At 45.6% G+C, this 25,685-nt stretch overlaps 1 protein-coding gene across 1 annotated transcript; it reads right to left on the bottom strand.

Annotated features, from left to right (window-relative positions):
• Window positions 1–13,156: 13,156 nt before the first annotated feature.
• LOC104348896 (b(0,+)-type amino acid transporter 1) lies at window positions 13,157–23,634 on the bottom strand. The gene is made up of 6 exons (XM_009954279.2): window positions 22,891–23,634; window positions 21,206–21,339; window positions 17,965–18,094; window positions 15,797–15,921; window positions 15,274–15,361; window positions 13,157–13,411 (listed from the first exon to the last, which is right to left on the bottom strand). Exons 1-6 carry the CDS (start codon window positions 23,632–23,634, stop codon window positions 13,178–13,180), a joined length of 1,455 nt encoding a protein of 484 aa, XP_009952581.1. The 3' UTR covers window positions 13,157–13,177.
• Window positions 23,635–25,685: the final 2,051 nt, after the last annotated feature.

Here is a 25,685-nt window from a genome sequence, read left to right as displayed (position 1 = left end):
TCTGGAGATGTGTTTGAGAGCAGCTGCTGCCGACTGCTGGGATGGGGAAAGGATCCTCGCGCCAACACACACGGCTTCCCCGTCCCATCTGCCAGGTCCCTGCCGTCCCCCAGCACCGGCCAGCATGGCGCAGGACCTGCAGAAAGCCAGGCTGACTCCGGTGAGCTGGGGGAAACCGGCAGGAGCAAATGGCAGTGCCTGGCTTCCTCCCGCTCGGTATTAATCAGCGCTTTTCTGAATCACAGACATGGCTTTGTCTGTGGGATATCAACTATGCAATTCAGAAATTAATTCAGCTTGGGAGCTTTGGATGACTCAGACTGCTATGAAAACACCCCAGGGCAGAAATGAGATGTCGGGCAAATTCGCCCTAGGGGTATCTCTCAGTGGACTTTAACTGAGGATAAATTTAATTTGCAGAACTGAAGCATATTTTATTTACTCTTTCTAAGTAGCATTTTAAATTGAAATATTTGAATAGATAATCAAGACGGCCTTAATGGGTTGCATTTATTGAAAGAGAGTTTTATTTAAATTCCTCAACCGTGGAGTCCCAGGCATATTTTTTTCCCCCAAGTGAATTAGCTGCTGAATTTCTCTATTGCACTAATGTACAAAAATCTGAATTCACCAAATAAGCAGATAAGATGACACAGTGCTGTTATTAGGTTGCCTGCAACACACCCAGTGATCCTGCTGGAAGATGTCTGGAAGTCTCAATGGAAAAGCAGGATGCAGTAGTCATGTGTTTTTAGGAGTTTGTAAAGACAGAGCTCTTTCTCATACATCACTGGGCTCACAAAAATGGGGCTAAGTTGTAACAACTCGTAGGGTTCATTTAACTCTGCTGCCAAATGCCTACCTGGGAGAAAAAAAAAATAAATAGATTTTGGTAGTTGGAGAAATATTGAGGCAAAGGATTTGAAACACTGAGGCACGTGGACTCCTGCCTTCGCTCTCTCAGTGCAGCAGTACTTCATTGCAATCAATAAATGTTTACTCATCATTTCTGGTGCAGGGCAGGGCGGCTTTAGGGAGCCCAGGCTCAATTCTTGGCTCCACTTTCTGTGTGCTTTGAAGCATCATTTCATGTCAATACAGCAGCACTTCAGTGCCCTGCTGTCTTCATGACAGGCAGGCCGTGTGCTAGGGACTCCCAAAGAAGAATCACAGATCATAGAATAGTTTGGGTTGGAAAGGACATTTAAAGTTCATCTAGTCCAACCCCCTGCAGTGAGCAGGAACATCTTTAGCCAGATCAGGTTGTTCAGAGCCCCATCCAACCTGACCTTGAATGTTTCCAGGGATGGGGCTTCTACCACCTCTCTGGACAACCTGTTCCAGTGTTAAACATTTTACAATGTTCTCATTGTAAAAAATGTCTTCCTTGCATCTAGTCTGAATTTACCCTCTTTTAGTTTAAAACTATTACCTCTTGTCCTATCGCAACGGGCCCTACTGAAGTTTGTCCCCACCTTTCCTGTAGGCCCCCTTTAAGTACTGGAAGGCCGCTATAAGGTCTCCCCAGAGTCTTCTCTTTTCCAGGCTGAACAACCCCGAGTCTCTCAGCCTGTGCTCACAGGGGAGGTGCTCCAGCCCCCTGATCATCTTCGTGGCCTTCTCTGGACCCACTCGAGCAGGTCCATGTCCTTCTTGTGCTGAGGACTCCAGAGCTGGTTGCAGCACTGCAGGTGGGGTCTCACAAGAGCAGGGTAGAGGGGGAGAACCACCTCCCTCAACCTGCTGGCCACGCTTCTCTTGATGCACCCCAGGATATGGTTGGCCTTCTGAAGTGGGGTTGGGGAGGGTCTGGGGCAGTTCAGGGTGCCCGAGAGGATCAGTCCTCTGCTCCCTGGGTGTGGAGGAGGGATAGACAGCAGGCTGCAGTGGTGGAGGTGAGCAAGCAGTATTTTGGCCATACCTTCTCCCCCTGGGAAGCCAATGCTGATGGTTGGGACCTGGGGGGAAGCCAGGCAGCCATACGTCATGAGAGAAACCCCAACAGCAAAATCTGAGGAAAGATCTGGGAAAATTCCTTCTGAAAGAAAAGCCTCACGCTGGAGGACACATCTGGATCCCATTTGCTCTCCGCCATCTGTGGCGATGCATTAGACTGTTTGAAAGCTTCCCGCAACCCAGACAGCCTGTGAAAGACAGGGAGCTGGAACTCATTACATTTTCATAGAGTAAAGTCTGGGACGGGACCAGGGGGCTGAAACTCACTTGGGGGAAGAAGTTCAGAAAGATCTGTGTGTCCCTCAGAGGGAGCTGCACTGGCCTTTGGGAGCTCAGCAGTAAGTCAGGGGCAGTTTGGACACATCTGCCTCAAAAACGGTGCTGCTGCAACAGAGTTTTAAGGCTTTGTGTTTAAAATGATGCAGGTTTTATATCAGGTTTGATTTTCTTGCATTACTGGTGGTTGTGCCTGTTCCTCCCCTATGCCCCCTAGCCAGGGATAAGGCAGCACGTGGCTGTATCAGGGGAACCAGACAGGGTGGCAGAGAGAGCAACATGAACCTTCAGGTCAGACTCCTGCAGGTGTAACACGTCTGTGTGGCAAGGTTTTGGTAGCAGGGGGGTTACAGGGGTGGCTTCTGTACGAAGCTGCTAGAAGTTTCCCCTATGTCAGATACAGCCAATGCCAGCCGGATTTAAGACGGACCTGCTGCTGGCCAAGGCCGAGCCAATCAGCGTTTTTCACCTCTGTGATAACGTATTTAAGAGAGTGAAAAAGCTGTTGCTCAGCAGTAATTGCAGCGAGTGAGAGGAGTGAGGATACGTGAGAGAAACAGCTCTGCAGACGCCAAGGTCAGTGCAGAAGGAGGGGGAGGAGATGCTCCAGGCGCCGGAGCAGTGATTCCCCTGCAGCCTGTGGTGAAGACCACGGTGAGGCAGGCTGTCCCCCTGCAGCCCGTGGGCGGTGGAGCAGATGACTGCCTACACCCCGTGGAGGGCCCCCACGCCGGAGTAGGTGGATCCCTGAAGGAAGCTGTGACCCCGTGGGAAGCCTGCACCGGAGCAGGCTCCTGGCAGGACCTGTGGCCCGTGGAGAGAGAGAAGCCCACGCTGGAGCAGGTTTACTGCTAGAGACCCCATGAGGGGGCTCACGCTGGAGCAGTCGGTTCCTGAAGGACTGCACCCCATGGAGGAGACCCACGCTGGAGCAGTTCATGAAGGACTGAACCCATGGGAAGACTCACGTTGGAGAAGTCATGGAGGATTTTCTCCTGTGAGGGGGACCCCACATTGGAGCAGGGGAAACGTGTGAGGAGTCCTCCCCCTGAGGAGGAAGGAGCGGCAGAAAACAACAGTGTGATGAACTGACCCCAACCCCCATTCCCTGTTTTCCCCCTGTGCTGCTGGGGGGGGAGGAGGGAGAAAAATCGGGCTCGAAGTTAAGCCTGGGAAAGGAGGGAGGGGTGGGGGGAAGGTGTTTTAAGATTTGAGTTTATTTCTCATTACTCCTCTCTGAGTTAATTGGTAATAAATCACATCTTCCTTTAATCGAGTCTGTTTTGCCTGTGACGGTAAATGTTGAGTGATCTCCCTGTCCTTATCTCAACCCCACAAGCCTGTTGTTATTTTTTTTTTCTCTCCTCTCTCCTGTCCAGTTAAGGAGGGGGAGTGATCGAGTGGCTTTGGTGGGCACCTGGCATTTTGGCCAGGGTCAGCCCACCACAGTCGGAAACCAAGGGACATGTGGCATTCCTGCTGCTCAGTGAAGAAGCACCAACTGAGCGTGCATGGGGTCTGTGGAGTGCCAAGCACAGGGCTCTGTGTGGCTCGGCAGGGACCCAGGGAGCACTCGGGGGACAGGGACATCCTGCTGAGAAGTGTCAGAGCAGCTCAGGTCACCTAAGCGGATCATCCACCTTGGGAGCTCAGTAGCAACAACAGGGATATAGGGTTGGGGAGAAAGGAGGGGGCAGGAGGTCCACTTGGACCTCCCCAGGGGACATCTTCATTGTCATGGTGGAGAGAAGTGAGACTTCCACCCCTGAAGCAGCAGATCACTCCAGCGCCAGTCCAGGACAGTCTGCTCCTTGTCTCATCACTTTGGGGACTGCAGCCACTTTTCGGATATAACTCCTCCCGTCATGGTGCCTGACTTCACAGAGTGGCTCCGGCCTCAAGTACGATCTCTAGCTACTGCTCGCCGAGCACATCAGAAATCATACTAAATACCACAATGCTAGGTGGGAAAATGTCTGTTTTCTTTGGTTCATAATATGAAGTCATACAAGACTCTACATCTCATTTCTTTCTCATAATCCTTCCCCTTTCCTCCACTCCTTCACCTTCTTTTCCACCAAATACTCTTTCTCCTTCTATTTAGTAGCTCCAAAACTAAGCCCTCCCCAGTCAATGGCATTGTAGGCTGTGGAGTTGTCCCTGCTCTGACAAACTTCTGGCTCTTCCATCTGTTGGTCTGTCTCTCCCAGTGACTCCAAAAAACCAACCAGGCTCACTCCCCTGCTCTATTCTCCTCTCTCCCTTCTTCTCCTGACTGTTCCTTTGGGCCATACATTCACCACCAGGCAAAATCTCCGCAGTTTTTACAACAAACCTCAAGACAGAGCCCAAGTCTAAGCGAAAGCCACCCACACATAAATGCTGGGATAGTGTCCTGGATGGCATAGATCCTCCCATGGAAAGGATGTTCAGCGTCCTGGGGCCAACATGGGTCCCAGGGCAGTGGCTTGAGAGAAAACAGGAAATGCATCTTAACCCTGGAGAATTCGCTGCTCGGCAACAGCGTCATTACCATGTTGAAGCAACTTGTTAATATTCAAAGTGCTTTTAGCAAATTAATTAGCTATAGCTAATGCCTTTCATGGCTGGCTCACTACATCTGCCCGGGACATTTTCAGGGCAGACAGGCAGTTTTTGCCCTTTCTGCACTTTCTTTTCTATGTCCTCTTACAAAAGAAAGCAGGTATATTGTTTTTACCTGTATTCTTTGTTTCGCAAGCTTTATGATACAGGTTACGTATCTCCATTTCTGCTTAAAGCTGTACCAATACAGGACATCCCTGTGGCTGCTGACATGCTGTGAGCATGGATCCAGGTATTCACTACAGGAGAGGCAAGGGAGGCAGATATATCCTTGTGGACAAGCAGAGCTGGTGGACAGATAACTCTTGTTTTTCTTCTGCCCTAGGAGGAATGTGCTCCCCCACTGTCCTACCTGAGGGAATGCTGGAAAAGGAAAACTGAGTTTGCCAGTGCCACCTCTTCTAAGAAAATGCTCGTGGAGGAAGCACTGTCCCACAAAGCATTCCCATGGGTCACGCTTTGCATGTGTGATCCAAAGTGCATTGAATTGCACAGTAATCGGAGCTCCAGAACACAAACTGAAAACACATGCATGTTTCTTCTGCACAGCTCAGGCATTGTATGGTGCAGTTATGCTGAGATGGTCTCTGGCAAAAGGCTTCCTTTTTGAGAGGGCTTCTGCATATGTACAGCACCTAGCAAAATACAGGTCCTAACTTACAGCTAGAGCTTGTCTGTGTTATGGACCAACCCATCAGAAATAAATGCTAACTGTCTTCCATCAAAGCACTGAGCTACAGAAAAATTACATCTAATTGATCCTTTGCTGTTATCCCATGTGCTTATCTGTTTGCACTCACCTTGGACAGTGAAATGAAAAAGTCAGATTCTCTTTGTGCTCAGTTACACAAAGTGAGTCTTGAGTTTTACTCTCTGGGTTTCCAGCAAGCCCTGAGCTCAGCTGGGCAAGGTCCTGCACACTCTGGGAGGCAGCTCCTGCTTCCCAAACAGCTTTGATCTCAAGACAAGACAAAGAGCTGGGTTTGCCTCTGGGGGTATCCAGCTCCAGCACGAAAGCATTTCATCCAGATTTCCACCAGGGCAGGGGAATGTTTGTGTTTCAAAAAAGGCCGTGAATAATTCAGTTTTTGTGAATTTGCCTGACTTCATAAGGACTGATTTAAGCCTGATGATAAGCTGTCTTCCTTTCCAACTACTACTGCTTTGAGCAAAAAAGCAACAGCCCTTAGGAGAACCCCTTGTCCCAGGGCAGGGGGAGGTTGCTGCAAGGCAAGATTTGCATCCCAAGGGAAGTCTCCTGTTCGCTGGACGGCTCTGGTGGGTGCTGGATCGTGGGTGCCTGGGGTACGGCTGTGGGTGCAGACGGGTGCAGGCACCGGGCGGCCACTGCTGGGGAGGACAGAACTTGTTCCCTCTCCCCATTTCACTTCCAGCCACAGGATCCCCCGTCTCCCTCGCACCAGAGCTGCCATATGTCTGACCAGGAAAGAAGCTGATTGAGCTCATTCACCTGCCCCCAGAATGAGCTTTTCTGCTCTTTTGGTGAATGGAACAGCACAGAGCAGCTCTGGGTAAGCAGGGGGCTGCACCATGAAACGCCTCCCCTGGCATGAGAGCTGACCCCTTCCTCGGCCTCTGCTGCACAACCCAGCGCAGCTTTGCTGCTTGTCCTGCTTCATCTGCCACAGGTGCCAAGAAGAGGCCGATGCTCCCGAGCTCTTCATCAGATGGCTGCCACCATCAGATCATCAGACGGCTGCCACGGCCATCTGCCGGTGCCCATTTCCTCTGCCAAGTCACCTCCACGGCCTGGAGCTGCCAGGCTGAGGCCCTCGGCTCCAACAGCTCAGCCTGTGGGTGGTGGGATCCTCACCAGTGCCTCAGGAGCATGGCACAGGGGACCTGCACATCCATGGGAATGAGCTAAGGCAGCCGGGGTGCGAGCTGAGGCGCCCACCCTGCCCATCTCCCTGCCCACCTCCCTCCCCGTCAGCCTCACCTGTACCGTGGTATTCCCCACCGCCCTACCCCTGCCCTTGGCCCACCTTCAGGTCTCCTGAGAACAGCATTTTGGTGTTACCTGGGAGGGGTGTGTGTGTTTGTGTGTGTTCTTTTGCATTGCAAATCTGAGGAATGGTATTTTTTGCACAAAGTAAACCAAATGGGTGGAAAAACAGGCAGGGGGTTGCTGGGCAGGTTGGCAGCACAGCCCTGTCAGCAGGAGAAGCAGGAAGGCTTGGTGCTGGGGGAGAAAGGGGTAGACAGCCCACTGGGGAGTTGGTGAAGGCTGCGGGGGCATTTTAAGGAGCATTTCTGACCCCATAGTGGTTTGGAGTTCAGGCAGCACCAAGGGGATGGAAAGTCACCATATGCTTCTTCACCTGCAATCATGTTTGTGCGTGGTACATGGGGAGCCTGACACGAACTCCCAGCAGGATCTGGTCCAAACTTTTCAGCTCACTCCGAGGGGCACTGCTCTCTGTCTCTCTGCAGGCACCAGGGATCCCAAGGACCCTAATCCTTGGGGTATTTTGCAGCATCACCTGGGCATGTTCAAATTCATGCTTCACATCCGACCTCCTCTGCACTTTCTGGCTGTGTGTGAGGCATGGCTCCCGCCTGCAAAGTGTCCGCATGGCCCTGAGGGACTGGCATCCATGCAAGAGCACCAAAGTGGTGGCTCGGCTGGTGCAGATTACAGGAGTGGAACTTCAGCATGCAGAGCCCTGGAGTAAGGCCACAGTAAAGGGAGAAGGACAGCAGGACCAATAGTCTGAGAGATCCCCAGGGCAGCTCTGAATCCCTGGTTCAGAAACTGAGAGCAATGGGGCTGTGGTGATGCCCCTTGTGTCAGGGCTCATACCTTCTGCTGAAAATCTGTGTTCATTCTGGAGCTGTCTCTTCAGAGGAATCATGACCTGTTGGTGCAGTATGGCAACTGAGCAACAAAAAGGCAAAATACTGAACTGTTGCTTTACTTTGTCCATTAATGACACAGATGTGCCATGGAAAAAATACATTATGTGTTTTAAAGATAGGCCCAGAACCTACAAACAGAAAGGAAAGGAATCACTGCTGAACAAACAACTTTTCTTCTGGCATTTCTGAACTTCTTGGCATGTGTCTTTGCTGCTTAGGCGTTGTCCATGTCTGGATTTTACACAGGTAATTCAGACACACAAGCCAAGACTTGCACATACAGGAATTCTCTTTCAACCTACTTTTTATTTTCCCTTTTCTCAGCTCCTCCATTGCCTGTCATCTCACTGCATGAAAACCAGGGCATAGTCCATGAAATTAAACAATAAGAATTAATGACCAACCTTTAGAAGAAAAAGACGATCATTTATCTACCAGACATTCAAGCCATAGGGTTCACTGCCTCGGAGGACAAATCTGACTTGGTATCTTGATTCTAAAAAACAAATGGGCTGTTTCACTACCTGTTAGTCTCACTGCTAGTTCATAAACCCAGGACCACCCATTTATTGAATGACCTGGGTCTGCACTCATTTTTAGCAAAAAAGATTTCTTCGTGAGGAATGAGTCACACACATGAAGACCCTGATGATATTCAACTAACTAGTCAATAAACAGTAAAGTGCAAGATACGGATCCCTCTAAACTGCTAGACTGAGTCATCCTGATGGGTAGATTTATCACAGCCTATCCAAAGTTTCTAATACTAGCACCAGCTGTATAAAATAAGGGTTTGCCATTGCCTTCCACTGAGTCAGCCGAAGCTCTTAGAAGTGTGTACCTTACCTAGCAAACTACATCAGTGACCTGACAACTGATCAGCAGCTGGTCATAAGTACCACAAGAGTTGAACGTGGTGCCAGTGTTGTTCATATCTTCACGGGCAACCTGGATGATGTGACAAAATGTGCTCTCAGCAAATTTGCAGGTGGTACTAAATTAAGAGGCATGGCTGACATGCCAAATGGTGGAGCTTCAATCCAGAGACACCCAGAGAAACTTGGAGATTAGGCCAGCAGATGCATCCTGCAGTTCAGCAATGAAAAGCATGAGTCCTGCATCTGGGGTGGAATAAAGGAACTGGGGTTACACATGATGACCTACATTAGGAGAAGTGTGGTCAGCAGATCAAGGGACACCAGTGTTCCTGTAGACTCAATACCTGTGAGGGCACACTTGGAATGTTGCGTCAAATTTTCTGCAGTTCAAAAGTTCAAAATTTTCTCCCAAGTTCAAAGGGAAAGTAAAGGAACTGGGAAGGGTCCAGCAGAGAGCTCCCAAGATGGCTAGAGTCCTAGAGCATGTCACCTACCTGAAGAGGCTGAGGGAGTTGGGCTTGTTGAGTCTGGCAAAAAGAAGGATAACAGGCAACATAATAACAACCTACAGCTCCATGAAGGAGAGTTACAAAAATGATGGAGCCAACCTTTTTGGCAGTAACAGGTGATACAGTGAAGGGCAACAGCCACAAGCTGTGGCTTGAGAGGTTCAGACTGGACTTTGGGAAAATTTATTGGGAGGGCAGTGCACAGAGATGGTGGGCTCTCCATGCTTGGTGTTTTTCAAGATGTGGCGAGACAGAGTCACATGTGACCCAATCTAGTCTGGGGAATAGTCGTGCTCCAAGCAGGGAATTGGGCTAGAGACTCCAGAGGTTGGTTCCAACCCACACTTTTAATGGTCTATGATTCCCAGAGCTGGCTGTATTTATTTCATCTCTGAAAACAGAAGCTCTAGAATCCCCTCAGCGTGATGACCCGGAGAGCAAGTTAGCACTGCTGAAAGCTCCAGTGAGGCCTTGATTACTCCTTGTGTCCCAGGAAAGTGCAGGAGAGACTGAACACCAAACCCTCTGCACTGGCAGTGAACTGATAAGATAAACCCAGCCGATCCAAGCAGGTGAACTGTCTTTCTGCAACAAAGGAAAATGAAAATCATTACGGATTCTGTTCTGTCTCACCCAAGGGGAAATTTCTCCTCGACCACAAATGATGACAGTCACTTGAATTTGGGCATATGAGTAAGGCTTATCAGAAAATCACCAGAGGATTTTCTGTACCCTCTCACACACTGGACCATCCTTGACCGTCTTCAGGTGTAGCCCATCTCTGATGCTTCTGAGGAAATCAGGAAAAGACCCAGAATACATTCAGCTTTGTGTACCAAGGTAAAATGTCCCGACTGGCAGTTGCAGGTTGCCAGCTGAAGCATGGGATTCAATTATACTCAGGGTTTTGAAGTGAAGTATAGATCTTATGATTACCTTGAGGGCAATGCCGATAGCCCAGTTTTCCTCAGAGCCCATGAAGGAAGGGGCTAAGCACAGGCCACAGGGATCTGGAGCTTTGGAGACAGACAGGACTAACATGATCTTACAGCACAACCTGTACTCACAACAGCAGCTAGAGCTCTGCCCCCCATCATGTTCATTACTGTGCTGTAGTAATCAACAGTAAAGACACACTGCCTCTTCCTGACACTTCTATTGCAAATGTCTGATGCAGGAAAGAGAGATTCTGATTTGCATATGCTGGGGTTGGAATAGATAAGCAATCATTCTGAAAAATGAGTGTACACACATATAAGCACCCACGCATGTAGTTAAACCATCCATCCAAGGAGAGATGAGCCTGGTGCTGATTGTTTATGTTCATGCAGTAAAATGTCTATGGGATTGTTTTTCTTGGATGAAAAACAGAAACAACCACATCAACTCACTTCATTTTAATGTCCATTTTATTGTAATTATCTTGCCATTCTCTGTGCTTTCAGCATCTTGTTTTGGCATTATAAACACCTGTGCTTGCAAACCCTAGGCAACATAAACAAAAAGAACATCTTTTTGTTACAATACTATCTATAGAATAGAGTAATAATAATATCTACAGAAAAGGAGATTGGTGCAAAATATGATACTTGCAGCTTTTCAGCTCCCCTATATCCATACACAAACCAGTAACATATAAAGTCTACTTATCTAAAGTGTTAAGTCTTTTCATGTTCATTATTATTATTGTTCATATGTTACAGGTGCACAGAGAGAAAGGATGGGCTACATGATAAGATGCTTGACTGGACCCCGGGAGAAAGAGCCGCATTTTCCACACATTGTCTGTGTGACTGTAAGCAAGCCTCTCAATCCTTCCATCTTCTCATCATCTATGTTATACCACACCCATAATATCAAACAGCGGCAGTAACCCCTGTTCCACAAGAATTATGTGCTGACAATACCACCCCTGATTGTACTTACGTACACAAGGATTGGTGGCTAAAGCCACAAATATTGTGCATGTCTAAGCTTTAAATAAGCCTTTAAATTCACACTTTTTGGATATGGGCCATAGGTCTTCAAAAGAGCACAGTCCCGTGTGGTAGGTTCCATAAATATGCGTAGGAAACAGAGATCGTTTTCAAAAAATTATAATCAGAGAAATAATATTATCCTCATTTTTAGATAAGTAGCTGAGGTGCAGCTCCTTTAGAAAGCTTGCCTGACATGAGATGAAGAGCCCAGGGCAGTGGTGGGAAGTTAACCTATGCTCCTGAGCTATCAGTCCTTTAAGTACACACTCTCCATGAGGGTACACAAGGAGGGAACACAAGGTGGCATCCCAAGGATTTTGCATTGTCATAGGATTCAGGAAGGAAAACTGTTCCTACATTGGCCTTTGTTGACAACTACAGTAAAAAGCAGTGGAAGAAAGTCCTCCTAATCACTGTTTAAGCTAAGGATTTAGAAGATGAGCAGCAACTGGCCAATCCCATTATCATACCTAACACTTGGAAAAAAAAAGACTGTTGTTGCATCTCTGTAGCTGCTAGTGTCACCACTCAGCGGAACAGAGGAGGTGGCATTGCAGAATGAGATTGTAATCAGATACACAGCTCTGAGGTGGGCTGGAAGAGGCCTGGAGGATCAAGTGACCGTGCTCCAGGAACGCAGTGTTAGGTACAGATCTACAGAAGAAACAGGTGACCTGAGTAACATTTGGTACTTTGAGACACAATGAGACATTTTAGGGACTAACACTTAGACCTTTTTAGCTTATGACAGGACAGGTCCCATCCTGGAACAATCTGGACAAATGAAGAAAACAGCGTATAATGTTTCTCTTTCCCCTAGAACAAGAAAAGGGTTGACCCTCAGGGTAATGGGAAACAACAGCGAATGCAGTGTGTAGGTGTAGGTGACAGCACAGCCCATGACTTTTTTGTCCTGTGCCTTTAGAATCATGGAAACTGGTGGAAATGGCTGCAGTGGAAAATGTACGAGAACTGAGATCTCACCACCTTCCTGCATGCTTTTCCAAGGTTGCACTGCCCTCATGGTGCAGAAATTTTCCTGAAATCCAGCCTGAACTTCTCAAGGCACGACTTGTGGCTGTTGCCGCTAGTTGCCACTACCAAGAAGAGCCTGTCTCTGTCGTCTTCACAACTCCCTCTCAAACAGCAGGGCCCAATACTGGATGCAGTATTTCAGCGGTGTCCTTATCAGTGTTGAGTCCAACGGGACAGAGTATTTCCTTGATCTGCTGGTCACGCTTCTCCTAACGTAGCCCAGTATTTGGTTTCTTTAATTCACAATGAGAACATCTTGCTGGCATGTATGCTGTAGATTTTTTTTTGCTCACGTTGTCACAAGAGAAATAATTTGTCTTGAGGGGAATTACAGGAAGAGTATTGGGTGATTGTTGTTACTTGAGTGATGTCACCTGTATCTCACCATGAACGGATGGATCCCAGAAGACAAGTGCATTCTCAGCTGAGTAAACTAACAGACATTTAAAGCACTTTTTGTCTCTCATCAAAGGTTTTTCTATGGGAGATGTAGGATGATTTCTGAGACAGAGAAAGGACTGTTTGACTGTGCACCTGGGACTAGAAAAGGCAAAGGAAAAGCACAATCCCAGAGCAAATATCTGAGTGGAAAAGGTTTTTTTGTTGTGACCATGGTGTGCCCATGCTTTATTTATTTGAGAAGCTCTGTGGTCACAGTGGGCAGAACTAGGTGGAAATAATTAAAAGCATTGCCAGGAATGGCTTGAGGTCATAGACTGCTGTAGGAGTTATATTTCATTGTCAGTCTTTTGTTGCCTGTTGCCTTGAAATATAAGAGCTTAGATTTTGATGAACGGCTCTTCTTGGGATGGAAAATTCAGGAGCACATGTTCTTTTGGAATCTGTATATAACCTACCAAGGCAGAGATGAAAATGAGAAAAACATGTCCCCAAAGTCTTAAGGAAACTTGAGGAGTCATGTCCCTCTGTGCTAGACATTTTAGTGGCACCTTCATTCTACTCATTCTCCCTTACAGAAAACTATTTTCTGAGCCTTGAAAACCAAGGTGCTGGGATAAACCATGAGGGGCCAGCAGCTGTACGCCAGGAGGGTGTTATCTCAGTTTGCATCCCTGGTGGTCGGAGCAACTTCCAGGAACAACTGGAGATGTAAAGTGACTCTCTGTAAAAAGCGAGGGTGGCACTTGAAGCGGATCAGTGGGAAGTAAAGAATGATGCCACTGAAAATGAACAGGACGATGTAGAGGATCTCAATTTGGGGCCGATCAATGATGGGAGCTAACACCAGGTACACAGCTGCCATCAGCACGATTATGGGGATGATAATCGGGACCTGTGAAAGCAAAACATCAGCATAAAGACTCACATAATCCTGGGCCAGTGTGAGTCTGGACAACCCTGAAACTTCAGCAGAAGGCTTTTTAGATGAAACCTTTCTGCAACCTGAGGCACTACCTAGAAATCTCAATTAATCCAGACATTCTGCTTCCCAGCCCACCCCACACTCCAAGGCTGAACATGCCTGCAAGAGCTACACCATCGCCACACACCATAACCCCTGGTCTTCCCTGCTCTCCTAGACCTGAAGATGCAAACTGCTTTTAGTGCCAGGTCTGTTCTTGCTCTCCCTACTACCTTGCATCCAAAAGCTGAGCTGTAGACAAAACACACAGCAATACGTACAAATCACATAACTGAACCTCAGCGCCTTTGGACAAAATGGTTTGTTCACGTGTTGAAAGATAAGTGGACAGGCAATCCCAGAGGTTATTTCTGTAAGTCTGGTCAGAAAGCACTTAAAACTAAATTTGAAGCCATCCTCCCTCAAGGCTAGTGAATGCACAAGACAGAATGATTCCACAAGAAGGTGAAAAATTGAACGTACAAGTTGGGATTTTCCATTTTTTACTTTTGCGCCTTTTGTCCAACACAAGGGCACTGATACAGACCAAAGGAAATGTTGTTCATAGGTACCTGTGAGAGCATGGAGAAGACGTGCCATTGGCTTCATCTGCCTTAATGGGATGCTCTACTCTGCTTCCTCCCCACTGTGTTCCAACAGTTTTGGCAAAATGCTAATTAAAATGGTTGTTTTCAAACCAAGGGAAATCTTTCCCTTAAATATAAACCTGCAACACACATACAGATTCTGCAGGACATCAGCCATGCATTGTCAGTTGTCGTGGAACCTTCAGACATGAGCTGCTTCTAGTTAAGGAAAGAGTTAGGCCATTAAGCCAAAGGCTGCATCAGGCTGACATCCTCATAGGACTGGTCTGGAGGAGTGTGGGACTTTTATACAGTGTATGAAACACTATTGCAGAAACAGAACTTATTTTCCTTAAAGCCCGTTCAGCCAACAAGTTGGGTGAAAATCCTCATCCAGCATCCTAATTTCAGGACAGAGCCACAGAAGCCAGTCACTGGAAGACTTAATAGAGCACTGCTCTTCTTCGTGCTAAGCCCCCCAGGACACTCAACATTGCTTCGCACAGCCTGGCAGTGTCAGTCTGTCATCTATCTCCTGGAGGAATCCCATGAAAACCAGGACATTCTTTCAGCTTGTCTCAGGGAAAAGTCACTGTCCTGCATTCATGGTCTCACGGGTCCTCTGTTGCTGGGATCTTTTCTGTAAAAATATTTCCCTCGGTCACTGAGGAAGCGCTGCAGCTGAACTCGCTCATGGCACCAGGGGGAAGAACAGGTAACTCCTGATTTCCTTCCACTTAGCTGTTTTGTGGGGAACAAACCTGTCCCCTGGCCATCTCAAAGGACTTGGGGCATTCTTGCTGAGTTTCTTGTCCTCTGCAAGGTTCTTACACCTCAGCTACCCTCTGAGGAGTGTGACCAAACTCTGAGAGCATAAACAGGTGATTGCATTGTTGATCAGAATATCTTTAATTTTCTTCTTAAATCTCTTAAGAAAAGGAGGATATGGTAGATATATTTTCCCCAGTGGCAGTGCATTATTAGCTTATCAACATAGAGAATTCAACCTTGACTTATGCCTGTATATTCCTACTATCTTGCCCCTCATTGAGTTTGCTAAGACAAAACGTGAAATTAAATAAGGAAGGACAACCATAACTAAATCTGTAAGCAACCAGCCCAGTGCTTGCTCTTTCTTCATAATGCTCTCTTAGTCATTTGGGCAATATAAGAAAAGGGTTTGAGGATTTTATGTTATTACTTCACCTTGTAAGATCTTGGCAGTTCTGGTTTCTTGATTTTTAAATACAGGAGACCAGAAATAGTCATGCCATAGAAAAGCCATGCTATAAAACTGGAAGAAAAAAGGAAAGAAAAAGAAAAAAAAAGACAGCATTACATTTGAGGTGAGATCACCCAGGAACATCAGGCCTGCCTTGCAAATCCCAAATGTTCATATCTTCAATTAAAAAGGAGAATATTGGTATAAATTGAGTAGTTCTTCCATTCATTTCCTTTCCAGCACAATAAGAACTTCAGAATGATCTGAGTATTATACATTCATTTCAATATGAATCACATCCAGTTAAGTATATAGTGACAGAAGCATTCGTGCGTTGTAAGGAAGCTGGTTCCTGAGCTCTTTCTTTTCATTCTTCCCCCCCCCTCCATAATATTGGTTAGAAAGCAATAGCCCAGGCTCAAAAAAATACTGAAAGAAAATACTTCTAAAACAACGTCAAAAACCAGGAGCGCAGGGGACTCAAACAGAAACATTACACATACATACCTGAAAAAGTTTACGATACTGGTGAAGCTTCCTGATATTATCATTATTAAAGACACAGTAGATGTAAACAGCAGAGCAGGGGAGGGCGTGAGGCATCGCACATGAGCCATAGACAGAATGTCTGGCTGAAAGCCAAAGCAAAACAATGTACCATCATATCACGTACTCGGAGATCCTTACTCATCCCCCTCAGCTGCTGGGGGGAGCTCTGTCTGCAGCCAGAGCCACTCTATCATCAAATAAGCATAATACACAAGCAATTCAGTTCTGAGGAGTGTAAACATGGAAGCCTCCCTCAAGGATATTTTTATTGTGTTCTCACTGATTTCATATAAAATATGCTCAGTTTAGGCAGGCAAGATGAGGTTTTCAAACTACTACTGTGACAGACTAAGGCTGAGTCAAATCAGAGCTTTCCCAATCACCATCAGGACTTTGTGCATGGTCCCACTCTTCTGCCCTCTGTCACGTCTCTCTGGGACTTGACTTCTCTTGGGCTGTCTGAAAAATGAGACAAGGACTACTGAAAAATTTATGCAACTAACCACAAAGCAAACCTGGATTTGTTCCAGAACACAGAGAGGATTACTAGCCTCTTTATTGCTTGGTTCACTGGGAAAGTTTCATGAGAAAGGCTGCTTTTTTTTTTTTTTCCCCAACCAAAATATCATGCAAGGACTTCTGCTAGAGCTGAGTGTCTGAGAAATGGCATAAGCGTCCAGCTCTTAGTCTAGTATGGTCAAATTCAGACCATCTGTGAACTGCTCAGCACAGAGCATGCCACAATACAGAAGAAACTGTCATCAGTAAGAGAAGCTGTGGAACCAGTAACCACCAAAACCGGTAACCACCAACCCAGTCATGTCCACCAACCTGGTCATTCATATACATAAAAGACTCCCTCCTATGTACAAGGAGTGGAGCTGGTGCGGAGTGGTATCCTTTGCACCTGACAGCAGAACTGCCAGATGGTGTGAAGAGGAAGGACCAAAGAAGCAGAAAAGTCCACGAGGAACACAACATGCCTGCTCAAAACAGAGGAGGACAGGCGCAGCTCAGCCCAAGCACTCAGAGGGAGAAGGAGTGTGCGTAGGTGTGGGGGTGAGTGCCTGTGAGTGAGGGGGTCTGTACCAGCAGCTGGAGTGGGGCAGCAGCCTTGGGAGCTTGTATGCCCAGGTATCAGCAACTGGGGAGACTGGGATCCAGGAGCAGCTACTGGGCAGACTGAATGTCTGAGCCCAGCTGCTGGAGGGACCCACACTGTACATATGTTTATAAATACATATTTCCCACTAACAGACCCCTGATCAGCCAGAGAGGGGAACAAGATGAGGCCCTTGATGCTGTTTGTGCTAGCATTTGTGTCAGCCTGCTGTCAGTGTGTGTAGATCTGTGTGGCCTGCTGTCTGCATATGTATATACACATATATATACGTATGTGCGTGTGTGCATATATACATTGCATACTTGTGTTTGTGTGTGTGCCTATTGGGAATCCATGCTGAACTTACCAGTTAGACCAGGCAGCATGGAGCTGCAGCAGCCTGACCTCTGCTGGGCTATCAGATATGGCCCCACCAAACAAAACCAACTAAAAACCCCAGCTAAGGAGATGTAAGGCTCGGTATCACCTTGTAATTGGCATGAACCTTGAAAATCAGAGATATCCTGCACTGTGTCTGAACTGGACTACCCCATGGAAAGGCTGGAACACTTCTGAAGACGAGCTTGTGTAGTCAGTATAGCATGCAAAGGCACCTTGCCAGCGCTGGGCTACCTTCCTAGTGCGAGCAAGGGAGCCTTACAACACAGAAGCACGGCCAAGTTTCCTCTCCCTGGCAGGTATATTGCCTAGGTCACCCCAGAACCAGTGCCAGGTGCTTCAATACAGCACTATTTCAGTTGTTCATTTCAAAGCCTTTCTTAAAATTTAGGCTGGATATAATTATGTACCTTTCCGAAATTACGTGGCTGAAGAAGAAAGTCAGAAGACAACATATACATTACATTTGAAAGAGACAGGGAAGAAAGTCTTTGAGCAAGAAATAAACCACTGAAGAGCTGTCACTCTACCAGTTGAACAAACACAGTGCTTTCCTCTCTGCTTCAGTGTCACAAGATGGTAAAGTTGCTCGAAGCAAGCCAGACCCCTTTCTTTTCGTCCTTACCATATGGCCTTCCCTTGCAGCAATGTAGCACATGCGGCCTCCGCTGAAGAACGTGCCATTCGATGAACCGAATGTAGACAGTGCCACTGACAGGGAGATGAGCCATGCCCAACTGCCCAGGACTTTGTCTCTGAGGTGAGAAAGAGTTCACAGCATAACATCCAGCTCGTAGATGTATCAAATACTCATTGTAGAACCAGACAGGTTTCTTCCCTCCATTATTCTCACTGAATTTTTTTCCAAAGCCTTTCCAATGATTTAAAGCCCTCTTCCAGTTCCCATAATATTTACTCGCTAGCAACTTTGTCTTTTCCAGAAACAGCAGCTTTTCTTTCTGCCTGGTGTATATATCTCTACATCCGTCTGCATTGCAATCATATACAAAGGTGCCATGACAGGCAAAGCTCCCTCTTCTGTGTACAGATGCTGTGGCACGAATCCTGGAGGTACTGCTATTACAACCAACAATATTAGCTTAGAAATCACAGAAAAACTGTTCCCACCAGACCTGAAGAAATATCCTGCATTATAACCTCTTTCCCAATCGGCATAGGAATTTAACCCTTTAATCCCACATGCACGTATTTCTGCTACTCTGTGAACCAGGCTTAAGCCAAAGCAATTGTTTGATTTCCAGAAGCTGGGTCCTACAGTATGTTCAGACATTTATGGCTGGCTTTCTCCATAACAGAGGAAGTAGCAGGGTTACAAATAGAGCTCAAGGTTTATGCAGGCAATCTTTTTAGCAGGGCCTGTTGCGATAGGACAGGGAGTAATGGTTTTAAACTAAAAGAGGGCAGATTTAGACTAGATATAAGGAAGAAATTTTTTACAATGAGGATGGTGAAACACTGGAACAGGCTGCCCAGAGAGGTGGTAGAAGCCCCATCCCTGGAAACATTCAAAGTCAGGCAGGACGGGGCTCTGAGCAACCTGATCTGGCTAAAGATGTCCCTGCTCACTGCAGGGAGGTTGGACTAGATGACTTTTAAACATCCCTTCCAGCCCAAACTATTCTATGATTCTTCTATGTTTTTAAATATTTGGAAGATATTATAATCTCCTCACCTAAAAGTGAAGCTTGTCTTCTGGAACGAAGCAGCATGAAGAATATTAATTGAGTAATAAACACTGGTGTTTGGGGTAACTATCACATACATATACACACACATACACAAACAAGCACACTGTTTGTATAACTGGCAAAAATCAAAAATTCAAAAGTTTTTTTAGTACACTTTATATTTCCACCTGAATTGTGTAAGTCTTTAAGCCATACGTACTCTCTTTTAGTATCACCTATTCCAAACGTTCAAAAATCAAGAGCTGGGCTTTCCAAAATCATGGCTGGAGCATATCTATCACAATAATTTTAAAAATGTAGTTTAGAAGCTTAATACGTGGGTTCTGGTCCTTCAGGCTTCAAGGTATTAAGCTACTTGCAATAACCAGAACGAAAATTTTCCCCTTTTTTCAAAATGACGGAATCTGGGCATCTCCTATGATCTTGCGATACCAGAACCACAAGATCTCAAGGGAAAACAACATATATCACAGAATTAATATTAAAATCTTTATCAATTGTGTATTTCGCATTTATGAGATGGGTGCTTTGTTGTTTGGACCCTGAAAATGCAGCGTCTACTACGAGTAACCTCTTACAAGCAAACTGAGCTCTGCAGTTGCTGTTAAATCACTGGCATCAAAGAAAGGCTGGTAAGAGTTTCATGAGCTCCTTTTGTGGCTGCACCTCTCACCACTGAACAATGTTTCTCTCGGGCAGTTTTCTTCTTATATGGGAATAAGTGCATTTAAATGTGGTATGTCCTCCTCTGGCTTCTTTATACTCCTCCCATTCTTTCTGAATATCTGCATCTCTGCTCGTGGACCACAGCCATTACACCCTCCTCAGCCTGTGGCTATCCACCTGCCCTCCAGGCTTTTGAGTGCCCAGTTTTCTAGTTGCTAGTTCAATGTTTCTCGCAGGGTGAAAAGGTTAATCAGGCAGGAAAAGGAGATGTGTTAAAAAGGAGGAAGCTCACAAATAACTTGTTAATGAGGAATAATGGGAAAGGAAGTGCAGAGAAAGTTCATGACACTGCAGCTTAGTGAGGCTTTGTAACCTGTTCAAACAAAGCACTAGATCTTTAAAAGCTCCTACTTACAATGGCATGAAAGGCTATTAGAGAACACATCTAGCAAGAGTTCAGTCAGATCTTCAAACTGAAGATCTTGTGAAATGCACACAGAAGCAAAGCCACTGCTGACTTTTTAGGAAAAGGATAAGCAGCAACATAATCTCTGGATATACTGTGTCATCATTTCTGCCAGATGACTCATTTAAGGCTATCATGGATTCCGTGTCTTTGGAAATATTTACACTAAGGCTGGATGCTCTGGTGCAAGACCATCTGGTTAGACATCAATGGTGCCTACATCTCTCATGACAGTCCCTTCCTTCTCTTCCTTGCATTGCACAGAGCCTGTTTAATACCATCAAACACTTCAGGTTGATGGAAGGTACAAGTAGTTTCTGTGCAGCTCTGGAAAAGCACAAGCCCACTTAAAGATGCAATTACCAAAGGCTACCCAACCCATGTATAACACTTCTCCTTCTCAAAGGTGTTGTTGAGATCAGTGTCATTTTCCATTTCCCCACAGATGGAGAAACTGAACCAAAAGACTCTGGTCTGGTCTAATTTCCAGGTGCGGAGACAGGATTCACCCAGCTGGGTCCTGTCTCACTCCCAAACCACTGCCTCTGCATTATCAGGGCAGCACGTTGTCCTCTCCACTTTTTTTAAAATATCTGAAATGTTGGGCATCTCCAGTCCCCAGGTCTGGATAGGTACCCTCACTGCATCCTTCACTTCACCCCCTCTTTATGGCCACTTTCCAGGGGAAAAATGTAAGCTGGAGGGGATCCGCAGGTTCCCAGTGGGAATGAATGGGAACGGGGAGTGAGGGGTGTGCTGCAGAGCACCCCATCTTGGCAGCCTAGGTGCACCTTGGAGACCATGGGCCGGCTGGGGCTGATCAGCCTTGGCCTTTGGTGGGCGAAGGCTATACACTGCCCTGAAGGTGACAGAGCAGGAACTGGCAGCACACTTCCCCGTAACACAGCCTGACCAATGCAGTGCTGCCATTCCCACTGGGAATAGCACCGAAATTTCCTGAAACTGGGGAGAGAACACGTATTTCTCTGGACTGCATTGGCTGTGTTGTCACATGCAGAGCTCACCCCCAAGTGACGGCCACAGCTCCTGAAGACAGAAGTTCAGATGGAGTCATGGCTGCTAAGTAGCTCACGTTCACCAGCAAATACAGGCATGTAACCAAAGGGATGGCAATCATCACAGCTCTGGGAAGCGTCACCTGGAAAAGGGACGACAAGAGTGTTAGGTGCAGCACATTTACGCCTGCACTGGACTTTTTTAGGGTTTTTTTTTGTCTTTGCCACCACCCACCACTCTCATTCAAGCTCCTTTGCTCACTAAGCTTTTCCACAAGACTTAGATCCAGTTTCGCATGGTGGTTTTTACACCAGTCTCCCAAAGACATCAGGCAAACAGTAAAGTTGTACATTCCGAAAGTTAGTTTTAAAAAAACAAACCCAAACCAAACCCGAATCTTATTCAAAAGGATTTTGGTTCATAGCTGCCCAAGATGTCTGGATGTCTGCTGCATACTTCTTGATTACTTTAATACTGATTTATTTGTTACAAGTGTGTTATGTCTCCTGGGGTGCTGCATCTTCCCATGAACATCCTACTGACATGGACGAAGTACCAGTGTGTGTTGCATCACCTTTAACTCCTCTACAGGCTAAATCAAAGCAGGGCAGCACAACGGAGATTTGCACTAGGAAGGATTTTTTTTCCTAGTGAGAGGATGCTATCTTGGAACACCACAGATCACTTTAAAGCTCAATAAAATCAACAAACACTACCTTATGCAGCTGAAAGCACTGGAAAAAAGCAATGAGCAGGGTGATCACAGAGCAACTGTATACATCTAAAAACCTGAAATACCAAATTTTGCATTCCCCATTCCCACCATAGGACAAGATATAGCAATTCCTTATATCACCTCCACTCTGCAAGGGTCTGAATACGAGTGCTCATAGTCCTGTGGTCCCACATGACCCTAGGATCTTTGCTGCCGTTTAGGTTAATATTTAACTATGTATTTTCATATAATCTGTGAAATCTTGTGTGCTGCACTGGTAGAAAGCACGCTCCATATCCTCTGCACTCACACAGCTCTCTCTAAAAAAGGGTTGCTCACTGCCGTAGTGTCTGATCTGTGAAAAGAGGATGGCACAGAGAGAGCTGATGTGAGATGCAAGTGCGCTACTTCAGTGCCTAAAGTATGGACAGAACAATGCCTAAAAAGTAGACATTTAAAGACAAAGGTCATTAAGAAATTAGATTCCCTCTCCAGCGAGGCTCGGCTTGCTCTGAAGTTCCCCCTCCATGCAATGAGTAGAGATAAGTGGGGTTTTGATGTGCACACTATTGATCAAGTCTTTTAGGGAACACGTGGTGTTAAGAAAACCTTTATGCATTACAGCAGTGAGTATTTTTCTGCATCAATCTAGGTGTCTATAGCGAGATCCTCTAAACACTAAGACAAACCTTCATCCCAAAGCATTGAAGTGCTGCCTACTAGCTTTTTTTCCAGTCAATGGGGTATTTTAGTGCTTTCTTGTAGGTAAGCTGTTGTTTTGCTTAGAGACTAATTTTTATCCTTTCTGGACACATTCATAGGTGTCTTGCCTCAGAAGACAGAACAAACCAGGAGGAAAGCTCAGTAGCCTTTCCTTGATGCTCTAATCTCTTGATTACCTCTCTTAACACAATCATAGATAGAATCAAACATACTTGCAGCAGGATTAAGGAGGTAAGACTCAGCTCACTCACTCACCTCAGGCTTCTTCAGTTCCTCAGTTACATAGTTCAGGTTGTTCCACCCATCGTAGGACCACAGTCCCTGGTAGAACGCCACTCCAACTGCCCCGATACCTGCAGTCGTGTTTTGAAAAGCATCTTGAAAACTCTGAGTTTGTCCCTTGGCAAGGAGCACCAATCCGCCCACCACGATCATCAACAAAGCCAAGAGTTTGGCAGCTGTAAAAATGTTCATAATAGATGTCGCCAGCCTCACATTGAGGCAGTTGATGATAGTTAAAAGCAGGATGCAGGCGGCAGCTGTACACTTAACAACAACCTGCGGAGATGAGCATCCTGGGTAGAACGGCGCAACAGCATATTCAGCAAAGCTCAGACAGACAGCTGCCAAACCAGCTGGTCTCACCAGGATAACAGAAGTGTAGGCGAAAAGGAAAGCAGGAAAAGAACCAAAAATCCTCAAGATGTAAATATATTCTCCTCCAGACTCTTTAATTATGGTTCCAAGTTCAGCATACGACAAGGCTCCAAACATGGCCAGGAGACCACACGCTGCCCAGATAAGCAGGCTGCTGGCAGGGCTCCCCATATGATGTAGTACCCACTCAGGGGACATAAAGATCCCCGAGCCTATCATGGTGCCTGCAATTAATGACACTCCGCTAATCAGGCCAACCTCTTGCTTCAGTCTTAATTTCTCCTTCCCTTCACTCAGATCTGTGGATGAACGAGGTGAATCTGTTGTCTTCCTTTTCCTCATCGTGGAAATGTTAGGCGACGTTGTTGTTAGGGGATAATGTGGAATAAAACTGAGGCCTTTAAATAAGGACTATCTTAGGCATTTAGGGTTAAGTTAATAATTACAAAAGTCATGCTGAATGCTGTCAAGAAGTCTTGACACACACTTACCTCTGTGTTTTGCATTCTTTCATTACCCATCTTATCTTGAGAATTTATCACTGTTCAGGTCCTGCCAAGACTCACTATCTTTGAGTCTCATTGCAAGCAATGGTAAAGGATAGCATTCAGCACCACCTCAGAATCACTCAGCACCTTCCTGGATTGTGTCCCTGATTACCTCTCCTTTAAATTATGCTTCAAATGGCACCTGAAATAAGGATCAGGTAAGCAAAATCACCGTGCAAATCTGTACTTTATTCCTTGATTGAAAGTCAGTGCTCAAGCACCTGCTTTAGTGCTCAATCGTATTTTCATTGCCCACTATAAAGTGATCAAACAAACAAGCCTATCACACAATATGCTATGGCTTCGCTCAACGAGGAATATTTCCAGTGTCTTAACCAAAGAGGGATCTGCAATAAATCTCAATATTGTTACACTGCATGAGGGTGTATTTTGTGATCTGTGATATGTACAAAGTATTGAGCAGAAGGAAATTTCCATACGGATACCTTTGCACTTAAACTAAACCTTACTGACTGCAATTGCAAAGAAGGAGAGTTACTGTCCTTGGTGGTCTCTTGCAGACTTCTGTTGTGATAAGTACCAGAACGCAGGAGTGAGACCTTCCTCATCCCTTCATGGAAACAGCAGACTTTGAATCTTTAAGACTATCTGCTCTCCTCGGCCATTTGAGCTAAAAAAAGCATGAATAAAAACAGAGAAGTATTTTATTGTTTGTCTAAAAATTCCTTCTATTCTAAATAATTTAGATTTCTCTTTCCTTGCCTTTTTTTTTTTTTTTTAATAATCATCTTACTAGCTTTCCAGTTTTCTGCAAGAGTTCTAGCAAAACTTAGGGGCCTGTAAGAAAAACAACATATACAAGTCATATAATTTCTCATGTTAAAGCAAATAAAGTTGCACAAATTTTAGCATCAGATTGGAGGCCTTTAGAACTCAAATCTCACTAAGGAGTAGGGGGGGTTTACTGTATAAATCTTATTATTAGATGAAGGAAATAATGAGAAAAGTTTGGGGGGGGGGGGGGTTGCAAGGGATATTAGAAGCTATTTGTAAAAACAACTCACTAGCATTCACTAGGAAATGGATCCCAGCTGGATTTCTCCTAATTTTGAGGTCTCTTATAAAAATTCACAGCTGATCAAGTTGCAGCTTTACAAAAGCAAAAGGTTACTTTATGTGTATCAAGTAGTTTTTTTAAGTCTTCCTAGCAAAGATGTGAATTCTGAGAATAAACATATGCACCTTGTACTACAAGGGTGCAAGTTAACAACTCATTTCAAGTTAATGGTTTGCAAAGTGCTTGAGAACTTGGAGGGAGGCATCCCAGTAATGCAGAGTATTTTGTTTTACTTCTACTAAGTGACAGTGCTCTTCTTGTTAGCTGGTTTAGCTGTTTGTTGGGCATTCTTTTTAAAATTGCAAATCACGGTGTTAGGCAATGCTGGAATCCTTCAGAGGTCTGAAGGTCTGGGGTTTTCTGCACTGTAGACACTCTACTTCTGTGTGCATCCATACATGCATTATGTATAGCAATCCTAATTGAAAATGTATTCACAAAATATGATTAATCAATGCTAAAGGAAAACTTAATATGACTACAGGTAGTTAAGTACCCTTCTAGTAAGGTTACAGATATATTTCCATAACTGTTTTCCTGTTTTAATGAAGTAGCTTCTTTTCTGAAGTGGGAATGCAAGGTTCTTGGAGGGCCTGAGAGGATCTTTTCAAACTTTTACAGTTCTTCCTCCTAGAAATTAATAACTTTTAATCTAAGGTGGCAGAAAGAATCAGAATTTCTTCAAACTTGATCATGTCAAAAAAAATTCTGTAAGACCACTCAGATAACCAGGAGTAATTAACTGCTACATCAACAGCCTCAGTGTC

The sequence above is a fragment of the Leptosomus discolor genome, chromosome 2 (assembly GCF_034619465.1).
Source record: "Leptosomus discolor isolate bLepDis1 chromosome 2, bLepDis1.hap2, whole genome shotgun sequence".
In the NCBI taxonomy this organism is placed as follows: Eukaryota; Metazoa; Chordata; class Aves; order Leptosomiformes; family Leptosomidae; genus Leptosomus; species Leptosomus discolor.
Note: the sequence above shows the minus strand (reverse complement) of the source record. Positions and strands in the feature narration are given on the sequence as shown.